Below are 24,376 nucleotides of genomic sequence, written 5' to 3'. Positions count from 1 at the left end.
CGGGCGCAGGCGCCGCCCTGCAGAACTGCAAAACTACAGAGATGGAAAAAACTACGACTCCCAGCGTGCCCCACAGGAGCCCTGGCAGGCGGATGAGGCGGCCGTGCTGCACCCGGACCGTCCAGGGAACCCTGGGGGCTGTAGTCCCTTCTGCCGCGCTGCAGCCTGGGACGGCCGTGCCTGCTGCCGCCGCAGTGTGCGTGGCGCCTCCCGCTCCGCCAGCCATCCCGCGGGGTGAAGGCCATGGACGTCAACCAGCCCAAGCAGGAGCATTTGCTGGCTCTGAAAGGTACCAACAGCGCGGCCCCACCGGCCCGCCCGGGGTGGTGAAACTGCGTGTCTGATCCGCAGCCGAGGGTGGTTCTCCCCCCGGTTTAGAAGGAGGTGGAGCAGGGAGCGGCCCGGCGCTCGGGGGCCGCGGCGCTCGGTGCCCGAGGGCACAAGGCAGCGGTGAGGGCTGCTCTGCCGTGCCCGAGGGCACAAGGTAGTGCGGCTCTACCGTGCCGCTCTCACCGCAGGGTGTGCACCTGGCGTGAGGGGCTCGACGCGGCTGCCCGGCTGTGTCAGTGCTTTCCATAAGGCTTCAAAGAAAATGTCCAGCTATAATTTCCAGTTCTCCTGCTGCCTCTTGTTTGTTTTTCAGGACGAGAGGACACAGTGTTAAACCGGGTCAGGGGAGGCTTAGGCGGTGCGTTAGGAGGGATTCCTTCGCAGGAAGGGTGATCAGACACTGGCATGGGCTGCCCAGGGAGGTAGTGGAGTCACCGTCCCGGAAAGTATTTAAGGAACATGGACGTGGCACTTGATGCCGTGGTCTATTTGACAAGGTGGTGTTCGGTTTTACGCTGGATTCCATGATCTCAGATGTCTTTTCCAACACAGTTCATTCCCCTTTAGGATGCCTTTTGCCCTTTTCACCCTCTGCTTAATGTGCAATTATGAGACTTACCTCCTTGATTCAGGAATCACAGAGTGAAAATACAATTGTGTAGGTCACTTGCATGCCTCCAAAATTAATGTATAAATCAAGAGAGCCCTGTGAAGAATTTGATCATTTCTGAATCATAAATGCTGCTAGTTGTGTATATGCAATGGAGAGCTGGTTAGAATCTCACCTCTGCAAGCATTCTAGATCAGTGAGACTGCCTAGGTGGATAAAGTAGTGCAGGTATGAGTGATTTCAGAGACCATCTTCTCGTTTTAAAACTCTCCTGGACAAAGTTTTTAATGGTGTCTCCATGTGCTGGTAAAATCTGTTAACCATAATTCAAAGCCCAACAAGCTCTTTTCACGTACATATACACACATGCAATAAGGGCAATAAACATGAGAACGTGAAACGTCAGCAGCTCTCAAATGCGTTTTGATAGTAATTAATTCAAAGTAAAAAGCTTTATGGTGGATCATTTTGATTTTATAGGAAACCAGTGCTATCCTTAGTTTTGTATTGAATTTTATCCAGGTTGTAGTTTTTGTAGAAATGGGGAAAGTATGGGGATTTATCTGCATTGTGGCTGTATTAAACAAAATCTTGACAGTGGCAATCCTAGATTTTGTTATTTTAATATCATGTATGTTACTGCTTTCCATTAGGGAGTGTGAAATGATTGCAAAATTTTTGTGGGTGCAGGGGGAAAGGGGAAGAAGGATAGGAAATAGGAGAGCAACACTGTGCATGTTTTACTTAGGTTTCATAATAGTGTAGTTCTCCCTTCACCATGCTTCTGAATTTAATATAATCTTTGTATGGAAGTATAAAGCCTTTGACAACTTAATAAGTTGCTTATTAAGCAAAAGTCTAATAAATTAAGAAATTATCGGTTCCTTAAGAATTAAAGCATAGTTGCATGTAATGCTTGGAAGCTTTGAGGCTAAAAATGTGTAGTTCTGATACAAAATGGAACCAGGCACCTTTAATTTGCCTAGAACACTTCCCTTTTAACTTTTCACTTTAAAAATTACTGTATCAGTAGGCTCTATTTTGGGAAGGGTTTCTGTAACATATGTGTTTTTCTAGTTACTTTATGTGCCTCGGCTAAAAGTGCTGATATAGAGGAGTAAAACACTTTAAAAAATTGTCAGCTAAATTTGAGAAAATAGGCAGAAGTAATTGTGTGTCTTTTAATATGCATCCTGACGATATAACCAGAATAGTGATGGATGGCAAATATGAGATGGTGACAGTAAAAGAGTTCTCTTGGAAAAGGACTGTTTAGAGTAAGCAGTGTGCATGTGGATAATATTTAGTGTACTGAAGTTACACTGGTAATGATGGAATACAGCCACTAATGTTCAGCCTAGATAAAATAAATTGTTCTGATATATATCTCATGTATTTTTACTACCTATTTCTTTCTTGAAAAATATCCTAGCAACGTTTGTCTTAATATGGTAGTATCTCATTGTTTTATAATACTTCTGCTTTAGGTCCTGTTTTCCACTGATCTATGCATCATGAGGCAAGGAAATTCTTGTAAATAAGATATTTCAGTCTAGATACAAGAATCATTATCAAGAGACTGTTTTCCTAAGAATCACTGGATTCCTACTGTTCAAGCATGGAAGTGGTCTTGCACTATCGACCACATCAGAGAGATCTAATAAAATTGCAGAAATTTGCAGAAGCAGCAGTGAAGGAGTTTCCCATTCGCCAATTACCAAGATTTGCACCCTGGTTTCCAAATGATTTACGCAGACTTCCCCTCAAACCAAAAAAGCAGGCACCTGTTATTTCTTGTGAGGAAGTGGAAGAATTGAAACAGCTTTCTACACCTTCAGAATATGTTACAGGATCTCCTGACTATGACTGCACAAAAAATCTCTTTGAGTTTCACTCTATCATGAAACATGGTCCAACTTTAATCCAAGCACAGGCTGTTCACAGACCAATTAACTTGGACTGTCAAGGAGAACCACCACCTAACGGAAAACAGAAATTGAAAAGGTCTTGGAGTGTGTCTCTCCCTAGAGCTAAACTCAGAGAAAAGATTCATCCTTTATCTCAAGAATTGCAGAATAATTTGGAAAGACTAAAGCTGCATGCATTTTGTAGAGCCAAGTGGACAATTGAACAGTCTCTTTGTAAAAATCAGAATTTGGAGGACATATGGGTAAAATTGAATAGACTCATTAAACAGAATGAATTGCCATCTTGCAATGCTACTATCCAAAGATCTGTGGGACAGATATGGATTTTCTGTGATATATTATACTGTGAATATGTTAGAAATATTCTCAGGGAAAAGCTTAGCCTTACAGATAAAATGAATTTGCTTGTACATAAATATGGAATTATATTTAGTTTATAACTTCAGATGCAATTTAATAATAACATTACTGTCAGAAATACTAAAGTTTTTAAACACTTTAGAATATGTAGGCCTTAGAACAACTGATAAATTAACAGTACGAAAACTACTTATGTTACTTTGCTATGATTTTCTAACTATGATGATATATTTCTTTAACTTTGTTTTGCCTCAAGACTTAGACTTCTGTTAAGAATAGTAAGTTTCTGTTTGGCTTAGTACTGTGTTTTATAGCTTTTCTCTATCTTGGTGGTCTAAAGGAAAAAATTAAAGTAAGAATTCCAGACTATTCCAAGCCATATCAGATAATAAAATTAATGCTTTCAATTAAGCAAAGTATGTCCTCTCTGCTTCATTGGAATTAGGAGAAGGAAAGATGTTTTTAAGTGTGTTGTAATAATTGCTATAATAGCTGTAAGTGACATTAAGATTTTCAAGATCTGATTATCTCCTGAAAGTAGTCTGTGAGTTTTTTTAATGATGGCATATCCCTCCCATGAAATACAAACTTACTTTATGTGGGATATATGCACTGTCTTAGTAATGTTTGCTATATTTTCACAGAAGTATTAATGATAGCTTCAGTGGAAGCTGTGGGCTGAAAAATAACTAACAACTTAATAATTGCTGCTTTATGCCTTTGATAATTTCTTTTCCTGATGTTTCTGTTTTTTTGTCTCTAATTATATTTGGGAACAAGAAAACACTAGTTTCCAGGTAAAAGTGAGGAAATTAAGAAATGAGACATCTATCTGAAACCTCTTTTGTCTTTGAGAATTTGAATACCTTTTATGGTCATAAAAGGCAGAGTTCAGGATGACTTTTTATCTTCTAAAAGAATGAAGTGTTCCAAGGTCGTGCTGTCCCTGCTCAGTTGAAACTTTGGAGGGTCAGTAGAGAAATTAAACTGGGATCAATATGACTGCAAGGTTATGCATTTGAACTCCTACTAATTCTAGATAGTTTTGATGTAGCTGGAGGTCAAGGTCTGTAGCATCTGGAAAAGGAGGAAAACAGCATTTGTAGATTATTAGATTATCATTATTGCCACTCACACCAAAGTATGTATAAGCATAACAGGGATCCCTCTGTAAAAAAAAAAAATAATCCCCCTCAGATTTAACATTCTTATAACATCGTGGTGTTGGATAACTATATTTTATTATAGGCATTACAATTTTTTAAGATAAAAATTTCTCCATTTGAGTCCCTGACATGTATTTTTAAACTTTGACTGAATTTTAAGACATTTATATATGTCTTATATTTATTTTTGAGATGTTTGTGACATTTAATATGACTGCTTAGCAAAACTGATGCAAAATTCTCTCTAGACTGCATTTTAACTGCAGTATTGAGGGTTGTTATTAGGTTTAAAGCCTATATAGTCAATTTTTTTGCTGACATTATATTTCTGAGCTCAACATTAATAGTAACTAAACTTCTTTGTGCATCAGCATTTTTGAAGATAAAATGAAATAAAATGCAGTGTGATTTGAGTTCTATTTAATGTATTTTGTATCTAGGATCTTGGAAGAGATGATACATTTTCTAACAATAATTTAGTACTTCTAATAAATGTGATAATATATCTAGTTTGTTTTGACTTCATTCTGTGATGTATTTATTTATTTTCTGAAATATGACTTAACTTTTTCTTTAGAAACAGCAAATACTAGTTATACAGGCATAGTGTGAATTTGAATAAAATTTGATAATGCAAATAATACAGTCTCACTAGATTTATTTGATATACTGACAAAAGTGCTGAACAAACATTTTACTAAACAGAAGGAGAGGTTGTTGTCACTGTAGGTGCCAGCTTTGTGCGGCTTTGGGTTGCCTCGTATGTGAATAATGGCAGATGCGCCGCTACCTGTGAGCACCTCACCTGGTAACTGAGGTCTTGTAAGAGTGAACACCATGTTTGATTGCTCTGCAGAATTACTGCAGTCTTGGTGAGCACCAGGATACAAGCTGAAATCCAGGCTCTCATTTTGTTCGCTTTGAGGAATGCTTAATTCATAAGCATGTGTAATTCAGTATCTTTTCTTTGTCATTTTCAATGTTGAATGTGGTTCACTATTTACTCTATTTTATATATCTTGGGTTTTGTTTAATATACCTCGTGGTTCTAAGCCTTCAAAGGTCACCATAACAAAGAGAATGTATTCTCTCTTTTTTCATGTGAAAAGTGAGAATAGTTTTTGTCAATGCTAATTTGCATAGGTCTGCTGTATGGTAGCATAAGTTCTTATGAACCAATACGACTCACTGTACCCAAATGTCTGTCAAAGTAATTGAATACTTTCTGCCCCTGGGAACAGTGAATGCTGTCTGGATACAATAGCTGTACAAAAGTACAATAAAAATAACCCACCATAACTGTGTCAGTGCAAAGGTATTGATTAACTTGTTGCAACCAAGAGAAATCCTTTTCGTTTACTTTTTAGTTTTAGTTGGTGTTATGTTTGTTAAGTTTCAAAGAAAAAAGCCCTAATGGTTTTTACATATTCAGATTAATACAAGATTACAAACACTCAATTTTGTTTTATATGAATGCCTTCATGATAAGCTATATATAAGTTTAGGGCCTTTGGTTAATTTGAAGAGGGAGAAATTTGTTTAAGTAGTAGCACCTTAAATCTGTCATTTAAGTGAAAATAATGTAATTTTGAGTGTGAGTTAAAATAGCATTTGAAAACACCACTTACTTGAGTAGCGGTTTTTTAATAGGAAAATATTAATGATTTTGATTTTGTCAGTGTCAATAAAATAGCTTTGTTATATTTTCATGAGGTTTTTGTGCTGGTTTTACTGGTTTGAGGTTAAAGTTTGTGACTTAGAGAAAAAGCAGGGTATAAATAATGTAGGCTTTTAGTATTGTAACTCTACCTTGTGAAAGTGTTATAGGATAAGATGTAAATGCAATTTCTAAGACTGGTGTTTGACTGAAAGGGTCTGTACGAGTCGTCATGTCCCATTCTAGGGCAACAAGGATCACAGGAACAGGCACTTAAGCTGGAAAAGTCTACAAACAAATGGAACGGACACACTTCTGAAGACCACAAAGCACTTAATGCTGTAGCAAGTGTAAGACTTCTAGCATATCAAATTGAAAGCAGTAAATGAGTAGGTTAGTTCACCAGGATAAAAAGCAGGAAGAAGCAATGGTATTCTTGGATTTTAGAATAGCAAGGAGGTTTTTTTGTATTGTGAAAGGCCATGTGATCCTTTTTCAGTCTGGGACTTATTTGGTGGTAGTGATTTGTTGGGTGGTTTTGGTTTTTCTTGTGGAAGTTGAAAAACAAAATTAAAAATAGTTTGATTGACCAATTTTTTTTGGCTTTTTTTTATTCTTGCAGTGATGAGGCTAACCAAACCTACCTTGTTCACTAATATTCCAGTGACTTGTGAAGAAAGAGATTTGCCAGGTAAGTCTTTTCTACTGACTGATTATTATGTATGTTTTACCAAGTTTAAGCAGTGTGACCATCTAACACTTGGAGGAGTCATGACCTCCCATAAACTCTTACCTGAAACAGCAATATACTTAAGATTTGGTAATAGCTAAGGGAAAGTACCAAGGTGCACTCTATAGCTCTTGACTTGTATCTCTGAAAGATTGGTGATGATACTCAAACAAACACATGACCTCAGAGTCTGAGCAATTGATATACACAGTGAGATGCATTTTTGTGAGAGAAATGTGTAAGAGGAGAAAGTTTGGCATTACTATATATATTTTTTTAATTTAAAGAAAAGGCCCTGATAGTTAGAACCAATACATGAATGTTCTGTGGAAAAACAATCTTGCAAGAATCACTGGTTTTGAGTTGCATTATGCCTGGTGTGCTGTCATGAATTGGAAATCCCTGGGTTGTCTCCCAGAAATAGTTGAAGTCTTGAAGTCAAGTATAAGAGAGTCAAAGGAAAGATTCAAGAAGGAGGGTTGTGTAGAAATAAAAAAGCAAGCAGGGGAAGAAAGTAAGTGAGGTTGATTACTTCTGTTATGTAATGTGGTTTAGATGGAATTTCTTTCAAAATTCAGTATTAATTTGAGCAATGAATTGTGCACTTCAGTGCGTATATACTGAGTAAGTTATTGTTATTGGACACCAGTGTCTTGAAGTTAAGTTATAACTTGCAGGCTTATGGATATATATTTCATCCCTAAATAAGTTTATTGTAAAAGAAATGTATCTAAAATAAACTACATCTGAGTAAGTGATTACGTGCCTAACTTAAATGTAGACAAAACTTTGGACTTAGCAAATATTTAATTAATAGGAACTTGATATTTTTACAGGTAATCTATTTAACCAGCTCATGAAAGATGACCCTTCTACTGTAAAGGGGGCTGAAACTTTGATGTTAGGAGAAATGCTGACTTTGCCTCAAAATTTTGGGTAAGAATAAATTATTCTAACTGTAATATGCAAGGTTTAGGATTAATTTGGTTTAGGATTCATACTTCTCTTTCTCTTTGAATAACATTGTTCTGCAACAAGATGTTCAGTCATTTCAAAAAGTAATATGTGGCTTGATTTATAAATATATATGTGTATTCTGCCTGATGTTTCTTGTCTGTAGCCTGACTAATATGCATTGAAAGTTGAAAGAGATTTGCAACTGTGCGTAAATTTGTAAGATAATTCACTACTATAAATCATGTGTTATACTTACAGAGTTTACTACTGTGATTTTTGTGGATACTGAAATCCGTCTTATTATTCCTGTTAGGCTTTTAGCTAGAAAAAATTCTGATTTGTTTGTTCTCTTTTAAAACTGTTTGTCTTAGAAGGATGATTTCAGAAGTATGAGTACGCAAATGCCAGTTGTATTCTGCAGTTTGATCTGGCAAATGTGTATGTGTGTGAACTTAAAAATGTTTCAGTGAAATGTTCTGTTTCTTAATAACTGTTACTAAAAATATTTCCATTTTTTTCTTTTTTTTGCCTGAAATACAGGAATATATTTCTGGGAGAGACATTTTCCAGTTATATTAGTGTGCACAATGATAGCAATCAAGTTGTCAAGGACATACTTGTAAAGGTAAGTGAAGAAAAATCCACTTATAAAATATTTATAAAAAATAAAACACAATTACTATATTCTCTGACAATATATTGTATGTTTAATGCTAATACGTAGACTTTAGGAAATATATGTCTCTTTTTCCAATCTGGAAAATATACCTGGAAATTGGAAAGAGTAAGAATAGAATTATTATAATTATAATAGAATTATAATTCTCTAATTGCATAAAAATAGCAATTATTATAGAATTCTTCAAAGATTAAAATGGAAAACTAGGATTGTGTCAAAAAATGGATTTATTACAGAGTCATAGCGTTTAGGTTGGAAAAAACCTCTGAGGTCACCAAGTGGAAGTGTTAACCCAGCATTGCCAAGTCCACTGCTAAACTGTGTCCCTAAGTTCCACATCTGCACAGTCCCCTGGAGGGATGGTGGCTCAACCACTTCTCTAGGCAGCCTGTTCAATGCTTGACAACCCTTTTCATGAAGACATTGTTCCTGCTATCCAATCTAAACCTCCCCTGATGCAACTTGAGGCCATTTCCTCTTGCTCCAATTGTTTGTTACTTCTGAGAAGAAACCACACCTGGCTATAGTCTTCTTTCATGTAGTTGCAGAGAGCAGTAAAGTCCCTCTCCTGAGCCTTTTTCTCCTGGCTAAACACCCCCACCTCCATTGACCTTCTTTGGACATACACCCTTCTATTTAAAACTTCTCTGAACAATAGGTGTAGCAAAACTTCCACAGCTAAAAAATGGAGTTACATTCACTTACCTTCACTTTCAATGAGATCTTCAATTCTCTGTGAAGCATACACTGATCGGTATATTGTATTAATTATTTTCTAGAGAGTTGGGGTTTTGTGTTTACTGAAAAATAAAGCAGAGTAAAAATTACAGAAGTCATTGTGTAACTCAATGTAGAAAGTAAATAGAGATTTTTTAAGCTGTATGGTAAAGGACTGGACTATTTATATGTTTTACAGCTTGTCTTTAGCTTTGTAAGTACCTCATCATCTTAATATATGTCCCAGAAGGTGTCTGAGTCAAGAATATCACAGAATATTCTGAGTTGGAAGGGACCCACAAGGATGAGTAAGTCCAAGTCTTAAGTCAGTAGCCCACCCAAGGATCGAACCCACAGCCTTGGTGTTGTTCTTGGTGTTGAGCTCTTACAATATCTGTGAAAGCATGTAGGGTACAAAATGCTCAGTAAGACCTAGTACTTTATAACCTAAGTTACTTTTCTTTAACACAAGTTAAACAGATGTAGTTCTAACTGATGCTTTGTTTTTCCATTCCCAGGCTGATCTTCAGACAAGTTCTCAGCGTTTGAATCTTTCAGCTTCTAGTGCTGCAGTGGCAGAACTTAAACCTGACTGTTGCATTGATGACGTGATCCATCATGAAGTAAAGGAGATAGGAACACACATGTAAAATTTTAAATTTTTCTATTATTAAATGAGCTTAAATGAAACTGGAGTACATGCATGCTAGTCTGCTTTTGATACAGCACAATATTTAAAGTAACACAGCTTTTTTTTAAATTTGTTTTTTTCAGCTTAGTTTGTGCAGTAAGTTATACTACGCAGACTGGAGAGAAGATGTACTTCAGAAAGTTCTTCAAATTTCAGGTATTTCGTGAAGCATTTTATTCTACTTTTATAAGTGTGTGAGTCTAGAAGACACATTTTAAAACTTTTGATACTTCATAAGCACTTTTATGTACCAAAAATCTGTTCCCTTTTAAAAGTGAACCATTAAGAGCCACTGCTTCAAACTTCACACAAACTGGTCTTTTCCAATTACCACACAGTAATAATCTCAGAACTAATAAATATTACATCTAATAATTTTTACTAATTTACTGAGAAAAAGATGTACTCTTAAGAAGTCCCTTTTTATAGCAGACAGTTCCATGACTATTTTTAAACAGAACAAGTATTGGTCATTCTGGCTTTGATACATGCAATCATTGAGCTTGTATTGTAAAATTCTGTTTTTTCTTTTGATGTGTGTAACCTTATTAAACTGGAATTAAATAGTTTGGTTTTTAGAGGAATTTACGTAAAGAAGTCTATTGTGTTATATCTAATACCGGCAGAATTTAAACCTGTTCTTCCATCAGACAAATATCAAGACTTGCGGTAAGAGTGAGGAAAGGAAGAAACTAATCTGTGGGCTGGTTCTGGCAAGAGAGAGACTGTTTAATGTGTATTTCATGGATGTTTAATTTTTTAGAGAAATATATTGAGACTTGGATATTGGCAGACTAATCTTCATGGAATGGAGGATTACATGACATGCTTGACTGAATACATTTTTAGATACTCTGACAGAGCATCTGCTAATACAGGAGCAGTATATAGTTTCATCCTAAACCTATTTCAGGAGAGGTTTGGGTTGGATACTAGGAGAAGGTTCTTAACCCAGAGGGCTGTTGGACACCAGAACAGTCTCCCTAGGGAAGTGGTCACAGTGCAAAGCCTGACAGTTTTCATGAAGCATTTGGACAAAGCTGTCAGGCACATATTCCTGGAGGTTGGACTTGATGTCCTTGTGGTTATCTTCCGACTCAGGATATTCTGTGATACTATGGGGTGATTACATTTCACTATTTTCTAGTATTTATCTAAATATTTCAGAAAAAAATAATGTCAGTCTTTAGAAGGTTAAGAAAGAACACTTGAGTGCTGTTAGTAATCATGGGCCTTGAAATGCCAGGTATTGATTAATCAAAGGTGTATCCTGACAATCCTAGAGAAGATGGTTCCATATAAATTTTTGTGTTGCCCTCCCTCTGAAACTAGCATCTCTAGAGTTTCTTTGTCTTTATTGAAGTTAATTTTCATCTTTGTGTGCTTTGTCATGCTTTCCTTATAACACTACTTCCCTTTCCATTTCTCCATTCTTTTCCTTTGTTGAGTGTTCTGTTTCTCTCTCCCCTCTAGGCTTTCTATGATTGCATACACATGCATGTGCAAACTTCAGATCTCATCTTTTCTCTGTTCCCTAATGTTCTTCTTGTCAGAACTTCATACAAGATTTGTTTCCTTTAGATTTTGTATTCAAACTTATTTGTGCAGATTTTTGGGGATTCTGCATGCATGTATAATTGCCATGGTTTTTAACTGAACTCAGCACAGGCAACTTAATTGTCAGAACATTTGTAGCTAGCTGTCAAATGTGAAGCCCTCCATTCAAAGATTGAAGCATAAGTATACATACACTTCCTTATAAATACTCTAATTCATTATGAGAAAAGCATTGCACTGAGAATTTTGGCTGTTAGTTTTTAAATTTGACATAGAGACATCAGTAGGAAACCTGAGAATGAACAAAAAGGAGTGTTACAGAAAAGTGAACTGTGTCTTTACAATGAAAATTCATGGCTGCTAGTGATTGAGATGTCAGTAGCTATTTTATAATAAAAGAATACTCTTTTACAGATTCTCACACTTTTCAGTTACATTTTCCAGCATCTTTTAAGCTGAACTGGTGTTACTTGGTTTGAATCAGCTTCTTTTTTAAACCAATATATGTAGTTTTATACTGATTGATAGTACCGTTCTGTTCCAAAGCTTTCTCTGAGTAATTAACAGCATTATGTTTTCATGGAGAAGGAATGATTCCTTCTAGGATTGGGTGGTTTTGAACCTCACAATAATTTTTTGTATTTTACTGGAATGCCAATTGAAATTTACTGCAATAAATGGAAAGACTGTTTATCAGAGAGAGAGAAAAAATTCAGCATATTGGGAAATTTATAAGCTCACTGAAGAAATATACTTGACAGGAAAAATCGTCTTTCAACAAAGACCTAAATTAAATTTTTTTATTCATTTTTTTGACTAGAGAAAGATAATAATGAATACTTGGAAGATTTGAACTTTATGCATTTTAAAATGATGAAGTGTCTGTGAAGACTTTTTGATCTTGAATTCTTCAGTGCTAAAAATTTTTTTGACAACTTGGAACATTAGAGGTCTCTCAGGATGCAGTGATATGCAAACAAAAAAAGTTTCCCTTTGTAATGGGAAACAAGTGTCTTCAGAAACAGAATTTAAATTTCTTACAAGTATGATAGAAGATTATTTCTTTCAGTTATATCACTTTATATATGCTTCGTATTTGAATGTGTGAACTGCAGTAGCTTTATCCACAAAATTCAAGCATTAAGAACCAACACGTTATAATCATATTTTATATCATTGAGTTTTTGTCTTTTACTGATTGAATCTCATGAGATGAGTATTATTTATTTTTTTATATATTATTATTTTCTTTAATTTCTTGAAACTGTTGCATTTTCAAGGAGGAAGTGAAGGCTAAGAAAGCTAAACAAATGGATAGTTCTCTGCTTTGTTTATGTTTAGAGAAGCCCTCAGTAACTTTTGTTACAAAACTCTGAAAGACTTGTAAATGTCAGATAGTTCTTGATCACAGTTGAAAGCAAATGCAGGACCTAGGATGGATATAGTGTTATTTTAAACACGCAGATCTACTTAGAGCACTGGATTTGGGCAGTTTTGTAAGAGGCCAGTGCTTGGGTGGAGAATTACTTGTTTTCAGTATGAGGAGACTGCTTAGTAGGAAAGCAGTCAAATGTGCATAAATAAGAAGCAGCTAGGATATACTCTTGAGCTGATTCTGTCATATATTCTGTCATGCACCTGCTATGTGTAAGATCAAAGAGAAAAACAACCCTTTTCAGTAAGAGACCCTGGTACTTCAAAAGAGTCTATGCCAAAGTTGTCTGAAAAACCAATTGTCAATCTGTCTTTTTTTTCCATTTCATTCAGGTTCTTAAACCACTAGATGTGAAAACCAAGTTCTACAATGCAGAGGTGAGAACTGTGTGTATTCAAGTTTGTTTAGGCTTGCTGGGTTTGTTACTTAGATTATATTCAAAGAGCTTTGTAAGTACACCTTTCTGAGAAAATTGATCAGTTCTAATGGAAAAACAGTCATAGATATATATTGCATAGTTTAAAAATAGATAGGCTTTTGATGAAGGGCAAAAGAGATGTCAGGATCTTAATGTAATTGACTAACAATTTTGCATATATTCCAGTTTCTCGTGGACTCAAATACTTTCAGTTATTGCTTGTATGTTTAGGCCAATAGAGTACTTACTGTAAGGGAGATTAATTGTTCTTAAAGGAGATGACAATTTATCAGAGTGGGGAAAATTTAAATTTAAATTACTTAAATTTAGATCTTCCCTATGTAACTATGACCCTTCAGTTCAGTAATTTAAGTTTTAGGCTTGTGGCAGTTACACACAGTGCTTCTAAACTCAATGACCTTATAGATGTCTTGCGTATTTATTTGGACATATGTACATGTCTGCCTTTGTCTCTTTATGGGAAGAATTCGGTACGTGTCTTTAGGCCACAGGTTTCAAACTATACATTGACCAGGTGTGTGGTACCTGAGCAGGATTGGAGCATAAACACATAGCACTGGCTGAGCCCTTTATAGAGCTGCTATTTTCTATAAGTGAGAATGTCTGGAAATTTCTTCTGCTGTGATTTAAGAAGAAAAACAATTCTAAGAAATGAAGTAGTTTCTCTGGGAGCAAAATATATCTCTTATTTAGTGTGTGGATTATATTATTATTTCAGCTGTAAAATATGTGGTAGGGAAAAGGGGGACCAATATTTTAGATGGTGCTGTCTCTTTATACTTCATGTGTAAAGTTTGTGATGAAGCACCTCTCTAAAGTAATTCTGGGCAAACTTTTTACATAGATAATTTTTTTTAATGGTTTTCATAGTAGTTATACTGACCAGTCTTGATAAAGGTCTTATTTAACACTTAATTAACTACCAATTCTTCATGGTAAAAATCTATGAGAAGCTTTGGTGTTTGAGCTGGTACATGTGGGTTTGGGTTTTGGAGGTTTTTTTTTTGTGTTTTTTATTTTCCACTGTGGAGTTTTTAAGAGGCTCTTTGATACCTTTTGTTCTTCTTGGTTATGAATTTATGCAACTGCCATTACCATCTTACCCATTCAATTTATTGAAAAAAATGTTAAAAATTATTTTGGTTGATAATAAATGAGCAATTTCCATTTGCCAGCAAACTGGTATAGTAGCACTCCTGTCTAATTTCTGAAAGTATATAAAGTGTTGCTATGTCTTGTTACCATGGAACTCAATTAACTTCAAAATACCTAGAAATAAGTCTATGGTTAGCTGTTGTGTGTGATGCTATGTTGCTGTGAAAGCACCAAGAAATTCATCCTGACTATTGTCCTTGAGAGCAGGGGAGAAAAAAATGGTACGTGTCAGTTATTAGTTAACTAAAGATCTCTAAAGGTTGACTAACCAGTTAAACTTATTTTATCATTAAGATTACGGATGTGATGCTGTCTATTAATAATGTCTGTTACTAAAATTTATTTCTATTAATAGTCTAATGATAATCCGTAATTTAATTTCTTCTAAGACAAGGAATGATGCTGAACCTTAATCTTCTTGCTTATGGCTTATATTGCAGTAGCACCCAAATGGAGTTGATCACTGAAATTTATACACAGAACACATGCCCTGTTGCCCTAACCTGCTGCAATCCTGGGATTGAATTACTCTCTCAGTGACTTTAATGTGCCTTGAAAAAAGGCACTATAAAAGGTTCTGTTCCTGCAGGCATGCACAGGGAGGTAGACAGCAAAGTTTGCAATTGAAGTTGGGTTTTTGGATTGATGAATATTCTAAAAAGAGTTTTTCTAGATATTATGCCAAATTTTGTTATAACTTGCAACATAGTGGCTTTTCTAAGACACATTACTGCATTATTTTTGAGACATTATATATGAGGATACTTAAAATTATCTATAAGGTGACAAGGACTGTTTTTCCATTTCATGTACAACCCATTGCATGGATTGAAATTCAGGACAAACTTTAAACTTACTCAAAAAACTAACTCTCTTTTTTTTGAGTCAGTTTATTCTACCATATCTTGTCTGTGACTTGTGTGCCTTAAGCTCTACTTTGGATTGGTTCTGAAGCAAAGCTAGTAAATCATGTAACCATACTAGCTATAAGTTATTAGAAATGTAGTTGTCATCTTTGTTTGCATCCATTTTTATTTGTTTCTGTCTTACTAATGCTATCTTGTTTAAATGGTGCAAAAAAATGCAGAAATGCATTTTGTTTGGAAGTTAGCCTCCTTTTTCTTTAACATTTAACCCTAATTTCTCTAATGTGTTCTTTTTTTATTTTCCCATTAGAGTGACCTCAGTTCTGTGGTAATTTTTATTTATTTTTTTATAAATATGTATGCTTTTTTAATTGCTTAACTATCTCTGTGCTTGTTATTGACATTCTTTACAAACATAATGGAAAAGCAATGTTTGTTCTGCGTGTCATAAAGGGATGTGTTCTTGTCTTTATATGTGCAGCTAATCATTTAAATGGTTAGCTCTTTCTTTAATACCCATTGTTGAAACTAGAACTTGATATCTACAGATTCTTGTGGGGGTTGTCCAATAACATACCTCAAGAAAATTTTATTATATATATTATTTGAAAAAAGAATTTATTTCCTTCTAAAATTTTTCTGGTTTTGACCCATGGAAATGTAGGTTTCATTACAGCACTGCTTGTGTAAGCTGTGAGAAAACGTTTCACATCTTGTTGGTGGAGACAGTGGGTTTGAGGAGAGAGCAGCAGTTGGATGTTCTTCCTTCCTTTGGCTAGTTGGAACTGCACTTCACAATTTTAACTGCATGTAACAGTTGATTGAGTTACTATGTTACTTCTGCAGTAGTAATTTCACTTTAAGGCGTGCCTTGTCCTAAAATAAACTGCATATTTTGACAAGTTTTTTTTTTAAAAATATGTAATACTAAACCAAATTAGGAATAACACAAAACTAACTTGCTTTTTCATTATGCTGCCTGTTTTTTCTTTTCTCTTTCAAATTAGCTTTTTTAAACTTCTGCCTATGGTTGCTGTTTTGAAAACTACTAAAATTTGGGTAAATGGAAACATTGAGCAATGGATTTATGGGATATAAATGGTATCAATTCAAGTGGCAGTCAGGCAGTAGTGAGACTGAGAGCCATGTTTTAGTTCAGGTTATTTCCGGTTCCTACAAGGATTAAGTGTCTCTGTAACCTGTTGAGGTTGCACAGTTTTCATTACTGTATAGATGCTGCTTTGTATTTAATGTGTTTATAACACAATATAGAAAGTTACACAACCATTCTGTATTTCTCCTTCTAACACAATTTTTTGAGACTAAACATATTTTGGCATTTTTGTCACACTTTTATTTTGTAATTTTCAAGCAGGACTCCATTTGTATAAAGAATAATTTACACTGATCAAGAAGAAACTCTTAAGTTTTGTTCCACCTTCCTCACAAAGTGCTTTCTTAAAATTTATCATAACAAAATACTCAAACTGCTTCAATCTGAATCTGTAGAATAAACGTATTTTAGTTGGAAGGGACCTAGAAGAATCAGTTAATCCAATGGCCTGAATCAGTGACTGTTGTAAATGCAAATTTGGTATCCCCCTTTTTTTAACTGGCCCTTCTTTAATTGTGGTTTTCACTTTTCTGGGGACTCATATCTCTAATAGACTGAGTCTTCCATTATTATTATATCCTGAGATTTTTAGACATGGAAAATGACTTCACTGGTCTGCAATTCCACAAAAGAAGTGAGGCAAAAGTTTCTCTAGTCCCATGGTTTTTCACCTTCAGAAATTTAACAGTCTATAGCTTTCATTTTTGTACTAGAATTTGTCCTTCGATACCACATTAGCTTCAGATGTTCTGAAGGTAGAGCACCAGTTAAATTGTTGGATGCATACTATATTGATAACCTTTGGCATGATGCAGCTGAGTGAGAGAAGGGGCTGGATTTTGCATTTTAGCTAGAATGCTAGTATTTAATAATAAAAGCTCAGAGCATGTACCAGAACTATTTTACTTCAGTTAAAGAAAAACACACACATTTATTTAATTTTTTTGTACTGCTTGATGCACTAGTGATCTGGCTTGGCATGTTCTTGTGCACTGCAATTCCTTACTATTTATTCCATTTTTTTAATAATTTGGATAAAAGCTTGAGTTGCTATTAAGTTGGTGAAAGTCTTGGGAAGTGGTGATTTAATGCATTACAAATAAGCAATAGCTAGAACACAGCAAAATTATCCCACATCCATTGTTTGGCAAGATATCTGTTGACTAACACTTTTGCTCCTATTGTTACTGGGATTAAGGTTTTTTCTTGCATTAATTGATTTGATTTGCAGGCATGAACTAAACATGTGTGACTTTTTTAACAATAGGACTGCCTACTCTTTTTAATAACACTAATCATATTTTCATTAACTCGAACTTTTGATTTTTTTCAGACAGATGAAGTCTTTCTGGAAGCTCAAATTCAGAATATCACTACCTCTCCAATGTTTATGGAGAAGGTTTCTTTAGAGCCATCTATGATGTACAATGTTGCAGAACTGAACACAGTTAACACAGCAGGGGAAAGGTATGTTTACATTCAGGACATTTGACTTTGAAATGCTTCATATTAATATTTCAAGAGATACAGGTATTAGTCATTTGTCTGTAATAGGAGGATTGTATGTCTTTGCTTGCATAAAAAGATCAAAATCCTATCCTGTGCTCTGGAAAATTTGTTACCCTTTTTTTTGTATATAAACTATTCTTAAAAATCTATAATTCTACCTAATAAAGAAATATCCAGCCTAATGCTCAAATAATTTGTAACAATGATGACATAACATGAAAACATACTATTATTTCAGTATCTCCTATGTAAAATTTAACTCAGATCTGGTTTTGACCTGACCTTTGTGTACATGCTTAGCCTTACAGGACTCATCTGACTAATCCTTGCTTCCTGAACAGTGAACTGCTTATTGTTTTCAGTTGTTCTAATCATGATATATCAAGACACCACTCAGGGTGGATCAGTGGTACACCCTCATGTAGTCATAGAGTATAAAAATTTTTCATGCTGAAATAAAATAAATTTAATTTCATTATTAATTTCATAATAACTGACTACAGTGGATATAAGATCTTGTGACGTTAACTTTGGCTGTTTGTGCTTTGCAGTTGCTTGGGTTTTTTGGAGGTGATGGTTGACTGCTTCAGCAGTAGGGGCTGAAGTGAAAATTCTATCGTCTTCTTCTTGCCTGTTGAAGGATTCACCTGCAGCATAATGAAGTTTTGTTTTACCAAGTGTTTGCATCCACTGTAATGGTTTTTCTCCTGAACAGGAATCTTAGTTTCATGACATTGAGATTTACTGTGAGGGAAACAAATAGCAGAAGAAAAATGACCAGCATTTTTGTTTAAATGCTAAGATGGCAGATAATTAATTATAATGTAGCAGAGAGAAGTTCTGTGCTATTCCTCTCTCTGGCTGAGAAGAACAGGTTATTTTATTTCTCCATGGTCCTTGGTGCTACACATTTTCTAGAGATCTTTTCTGTTGTGAAAACGAAAAATATTCTATGTGTTTTACCATTATCAAACTATGCATACACAATAAAACCTGGGGGGGGATGGGGGAAAAAAGTTGGGTTCTCAATCTTCAGAATATCTGTTTAAATTAAGACCTATTGTTTTTTTCATTTCAGTGAGTCTACTTTTGGTGCAAGGACTTACTTACAACCTATGGATACACGTCAATACTTATACTGTCTAAAACCAAAGCAAGAATTTGCAGAGAAAGCTGGAGTAATAAAAGGTGTAACAGTGATTGGTAAATTAGACATTGTATGGAAAACTAATCTGGGTGAACGAGGAAGGCTACAAACTAGCCAGCTCCAAAGAATGGTAAGTTTAACTTCAGTATTAATTTTACTCAACATTCATTTTTAAGGAAACTCAATGAATGAACAATTTTAGTAGTGACTTGGAAAAGGGCAAGCTGCTTACTTTCTGACCCTCATTTTTTATTCACACTTTTCTGTATGTATTAGAGAGTTATTTCATATATTTCTTCAGTGAAGTGTGGATAAGTTAATGGAGGGAGAACTTTAATTGTCAGATTCCAGTAACCAGTGTTGCAAATTACATTTGCTAGAGTAAAATTAACTGCTTGGATACCATTTGGCAACAAACTGACAGAAGAACCTCTTTAAATGTGCCAACTCTTGATATGGAAGTTGCTCCCACGTTCATACAGATATTGTAGCTTGGAGTAACATTTTTTTATGGATAATGTTATGTATCTTTCATAGTCACAGTTTTTATTGAGTCTGTCCTATTCTAGTTGATTTATAAATTGTTCTTGAATTTTGACTTGTAATTACTATCTTACTTAAGTCAGCTCCACAGCCATCTAATGCTTAAACCTGGTTTGTATCTTCTCACTTGAGGATGGTGAGAGATACAGAAGGGTAGTTAAAAAAAACTTTGACAGTTGAATCTCAATCTAAGTTTACAGTCTTTACCCCAGTCCCCAGCTGCTAATACATTGAGCAGTTCTGTGGGCAAGTCACACTGATTTGGAACTAGGCAAGCAAACTTAGATCCTGGAAATTCACAAGAAAGTCACTGAAAAGTAACTAAGTCTTGATTTTTAATTGAGGTGTTGAATGTGTTGAGGTGTTTAATTGAGGTGTTGAACCCATGAAATTAGAAACTGCCCTTTTCCTTAAACTTAGTTCCTCTTGTTACTTTGAAACTTGTTGCTTATTTTTAACAATAAATGTTTTCATTTTCAATTGACCTTTTCTCTCATTTCTTTTCCCTCCCTAAATCAGTATTGTCTCACTCTGCTGTTGTCATTGTATTGCAAATCTTCTATACCTTCTCAGTGATTTCTCACGGGCAGCTCCTTGCTGCACTGACACCTTCTTCTTCACAGTACAACCAACAAACCCCATCTCTCTTCACAGCACACTCAACAAACTCCAACTCTCTCCTCAACCAGCTAACCCACTCTCTTGTAGCACTCGTCTTCTTATTGGACACAGCTGTGGCCTATTAAGGGCAGGCCTGTTCCTAATCTTTGGTGATTAGTACAGCTGCATCTCCTCAGGGGTGAGATTGCCTTCTGCACTATTCTCTTACATTCTATCCCTCCACACTCTGCCTCTCTTTTATTTGAACCTTTGAGAATTGCATATGATGCACACACTTCAACACTCCAGGATTAGTTTTGGTCATACATCATTTTGTACCTTGTGATTAACAGAAAAACACTATTTTGTGAACTTTAGACAACATCTGTCTTTAAAAAGGCAGCAGGTAGTTGGTTTTTTTCCCTTTTGAGTTGCAGTATAACTCCCTCTTTTCTCCCCTCATTTTGTAAGTGCTATCAGATTATTTAATTTCTAGACCTCACCCTTAATCATTTCCTCTTAATCCATTTGCCAGCACTATAACCATTGTTTCCCACCCAGGCCCAGAATTTTACCTCTACTATTAGCTATTTACCTAAGTGTTGTGGTTTGGAATGGGAGGAAAATTTAGGGAAGTGACCTAGTTACAGGTCAGATCAGAAATACAGAAATACTTTGAAACAAGTACCACATACCACAATTTGTACATTTGGTTGTTTTCTTCATTGGGTTTTTTGAGAGTGTTGGTTTATTTGTTTGTTTGTTTGTTTGAATGCGGCTTGGTGTTGGAATTCCCAACTACAGTCTCTTTGGAGACAATGAACCAGGCAGGTGTCTACAACATGCCAAAAGGTGCTCCACATGCTCACAGGCATTCAGTACAGGACCACACTAGAACCAGTCTGAAGTTAAAGAGCATCATTCTTGAGTAGCACAAGTGGGAAATTGTGTAGTTGATTCCATAATCTGAGCAATTACCTCAGTTCTGGATAAAACCTGTTACTCCTCTTATTGTTACTTCAATGCCTTCGTCTCTAATTATCAGTTCTTGGACGTATCTCATTTTTGAGTTCAACCGATATGGTGTGGTATAGGTCTCATCTACTCTGATGCTGTTTTGATTTGGTCAGTTGATGCTAAGTTTATTCTCTAAAATACTGTTTTTATTGTAGGTTTGTGTTTGTTGGTTTTTTTCCTAATGTACCTCTGGTAAAAGAAGAGCCTAATGTTAATGGAAAACTACCTGTTGTTTAGCATCATGCGTATAATTGTTCCAGTCAATTCTCCATTCACCTAATACAGCTGAATATATCTGCTTTTTTCCAGTGCTGAATAATTACTTCTCTTTCATTCAAGGTTCCAAGTGCATATTGCTTGACTAATCGAAGTCCCCATTGGTTTGACATCCCTTTGCTTACTCTAATGTCCAGTTTAATATGCTTTCTAAAATGTCATCTGTCATTAGTCTGTAGCAAACTTGATGTGACTAAAACCCGTTCCCAGCTGGTCAATCACTGACTTTCTGGACTGCTTTGGAAATATCTTTCAATCACACTGTAAATATAACTACCACATTCCTTTATTAGCAGAATTGAAACATGTACAATAACTAAGCCTTGGAAGGCAGGACAAATTTTCCCCCTATTTTTCCCTCATTATCTATCATTTGTGGGGATTGAAAAATCTAAGCATGCTTTGTGAATCAGCCCTGGTTGGTACTAAGTTATTTACTATAAGTTTATTGATAGACCATATGAGATGTGTTTGGCTCATGGATAATTGACAAGTGTTCATATTGTGTGACTTTCTAACTGATGACAATTAATTATTTTGGCAGAGGCAGAGAGGACTGAAATAGCAGTTTCTCTTGTTTCTTAGGATAGAATAGTGGTAGGGAAGGTTTACTGGTGATGTCTGCACAGATCAGGTATCTGCCTAACAGAGGCCTTAGATTAAAGCTGATATTCTCAGGAACTGTACATGGCTATTCAAATTTTAAGGATTTAAACTCTCCTGAAAATGTAATATTAAAGATCATCCTTATCTGATGAATTGTTAAACCTGTGAAGAAGGTGTTCATCAGTTGGACAGCTGTTCTGATTTCCATACTAATCAAAAGCACAGTTGATCTTCTTTCTGCAGGTTTGTCTTATTCCACGCTTCTTCTAGGAAATGAATCCTTCAGTAAAAACTTCAATTTCCCTGTCCAATACCTGAGAATATACATTCTTGTTCCTTCCCAGGCTCCTGGTTATGGTGATGTAAGGCTTTCATTGGAGACAATACCAGATACTGTAAATTTGGAAGAACCTTTTGACATTACATGTAAAATAACAAATTGCAGGTAACAATGTCATGTGATTCTCCTACTTTTTCCTGAGTGGGTGAGTTGTGGCTGGTTTTGTTTTATGTTTCCATACTTCCTCCTGAAACTACTTAAACCTGGTCTTTACTATGATTTGTGGCAACACAAAACTACTTTGAAACACAGAGACTAAAAAAAACTTCAAGGAAACAACTAAAAAATCTTATATCATGATCTGTTAATATGGTACTGAAATGGGAGATTGCAGAATTTTGGCTGAGAAATTCCATGCATCTGTTTGCAATATTATTTATGATTGTACCTCATACTTCCATCACAACTCATTGTAGGGTTGCAAGAATGACATTTAAATGAAATAATTCTAAATAGAAATTGAGCCCAGAGACTAAAGCATGTATCTGTCCTGCAGCTACTTCTCATGAAAAGCTTGTAGTCCATCCAATTATTGTGTTATCCAGTATTGCTAAACCCATAAGAGGATGCTTGTGTCAAAGAGAGCTGCCTGCAGCTGAATTACTGTGCATCACAATAAATACTGCTTGCCACCTTATAATTATTTATGAATCTTGATTAGTAGTAACATGAATAATAATCAAGCTTTTAGATGTCTTCAGTCTTTGAATGCTTAAAAAAGCCCACAGGTTTATTCTTGTTTTTCGATTTTCTCTAGCAGCGAAAGGACTATGGATCTGGTTTTAGAAATGTGCAATACTAATTCCATCCACTGGTGTGGAGTTTCAGGAAGGCAACTTGGAAAGCTGCACCCAAGTTCATCCCTCCATCTTGCCCTTACATTGTTGTCTTCAGTGCAGGGATTGCAGGTAAGTTATTAGCACAGTTTTGTTGTAAAATAGCTGGTTTATAATATTAACAGTTCTTTCTAATAACTCTTATAAATATTTTCCCCTTCTAGAGTGTCTCTGGCCTAAGACTTACAGACACATTTTTGAAGAGAACATACGAGTATGATGATATTGCACAAGTCTGTGTAGTTTCTTCAGAAATCAAGCAAAGCTGAGGGAAAAAAGATCTGTAATTTTACTGGGGTTTTTTTTGACCAACTTCTTGATGTTTTTGCAGTCAACTGTTCTAAAATGAGTACAAACAAAATCAAATCCCTATATAGCTGTAAATGTGATAATGATTATTTAATTTCTCTGAGAATTTCTTCAATGTTTTCAAATCTTTTAAAACATGCATATGCATTTTATGTACTAAAAATAAAACCTTTGAAAAAAGTGTAGTTCTAGCAAATTATATTGCATTTACATCATCTCAGGACGGGGGGATGAGATTGATAAAAAGACTAGGATTTTGTGCTTATTTTTCTTAATTTTTTTTAAGTATTTAAACCCTTTTAAAATCATGGCTCTGACAAGACTACTTCAGTTCAAAAGAATTGACCTTTTACAGACAAGTTCCTGGAATCCAAATCCAAAAAAAAATAATATGGGGTATCTGGCATGGCAATGTATCTGCATGGTACATGTATAGCCATAGGAGATAAAACCTGATAAAGGCATGAGATGAGAGAAATGCAGCTGGCACTGTTAGAGGCACTTGGAGCTAGGAATTGGAGTATAAGCCTAAGACTGTGTTGGTTGTGGCTCACTCTTTGAAGAGGAAGCAATACAGCAAATCTGTCCCAATTATCTGCTGTCATGAGCAGAGTTGTGCATCCCTCCAATACAAGACATGCTGTCAACAGGCATGTTATCTTCCAATTAGTAGGGAACTGAAAACTAAAATAGTAGAACTCAGGTATTTTTTATTGTTAAAATAAGGTGGTGACAATTATTCTTTCCATCCCAGAGGCAATTAAATAAATTTTCACCAAAAAAAAAACAAAACCCAAAAAAA

At 35.4% G+C, this 24,376-nt stretch overlaps 2 protein-coding genes across 3 annotated transcripts; both read left to right on the top strand.

Annotated features, from left to right (window-relative positions):
• The first annotated feature begins 179 nt into the window (after positions 1-179).
• Positions 180-23,759, top strand: TRAPPC13 (trafficking protein particle complex subunit 13). Of its 2 annotated transcripts, none has more exons than XM_066568989.1 (12): positions 180-289; positions 6,674-6,742; positions 7,618-7,717; positions 8,279-8,363; positions 9,653-9,780; positions 9,909-9,981; positions 13,150-13,194; positions 17,725-17,858; positions 18,979-19,177; positions 22,434-22,534; positions 23,190-23,337; positions 23,430-23,759. In XM_066568989.1, exons 1-12 carry the CDS (start codon positions 244-246, stop codon positions 23,532-23,534), a joined length of 1,233 nt encoding a protein of 410 aa, XP_066425086.1. In that variant the 5' UTR covers positions 180-243; the 3' UTR covers positions 23,535-23,759. The 2 variants fall into 2 exon arrangements, with proteins under 2 accessions (XP_066425086.1, XP_066425085.1); XM_066568988.1 differs by having other exon boundaries at positions 23,187-23,337.
• SHLD3 (shieldin complex subunit 3) lies at positions 2,547-3,308 on the top strand. The gene has a single exon (XM_066569736.1). It carries the CDS (start codon positions 2,559-2,561, stop codon positions 3,306-3,308), a length of 750 nt encoding a protein of 249 aa, XP_066425833.1. The 5' UTR covers positions 2,547-2,558.
• Positions 23,760-24,376: the final 617 nt, after the last annotated feature.

This window comes from Molothrus aeneus, chromosome Z (genome assembly GCF_037042795.1).
Source record: "Molothrus aeneus isolate 106 chromosome Z, BPBGC_Maene_1.0, whole genome shotgun sequence".
In the NCBI taxonomy this organism is placed as follows: Eukaryota; Metazoa; Chordata; class Aves; order Passeriformes; family Icteridae; genus Molothrus; species Molothrus aeneus.
The sequence above is the reverse complement of the archived record's forward strand: the minus strand, read 5'-3'. Positions and strand labels throughout refer to the sequence as shown.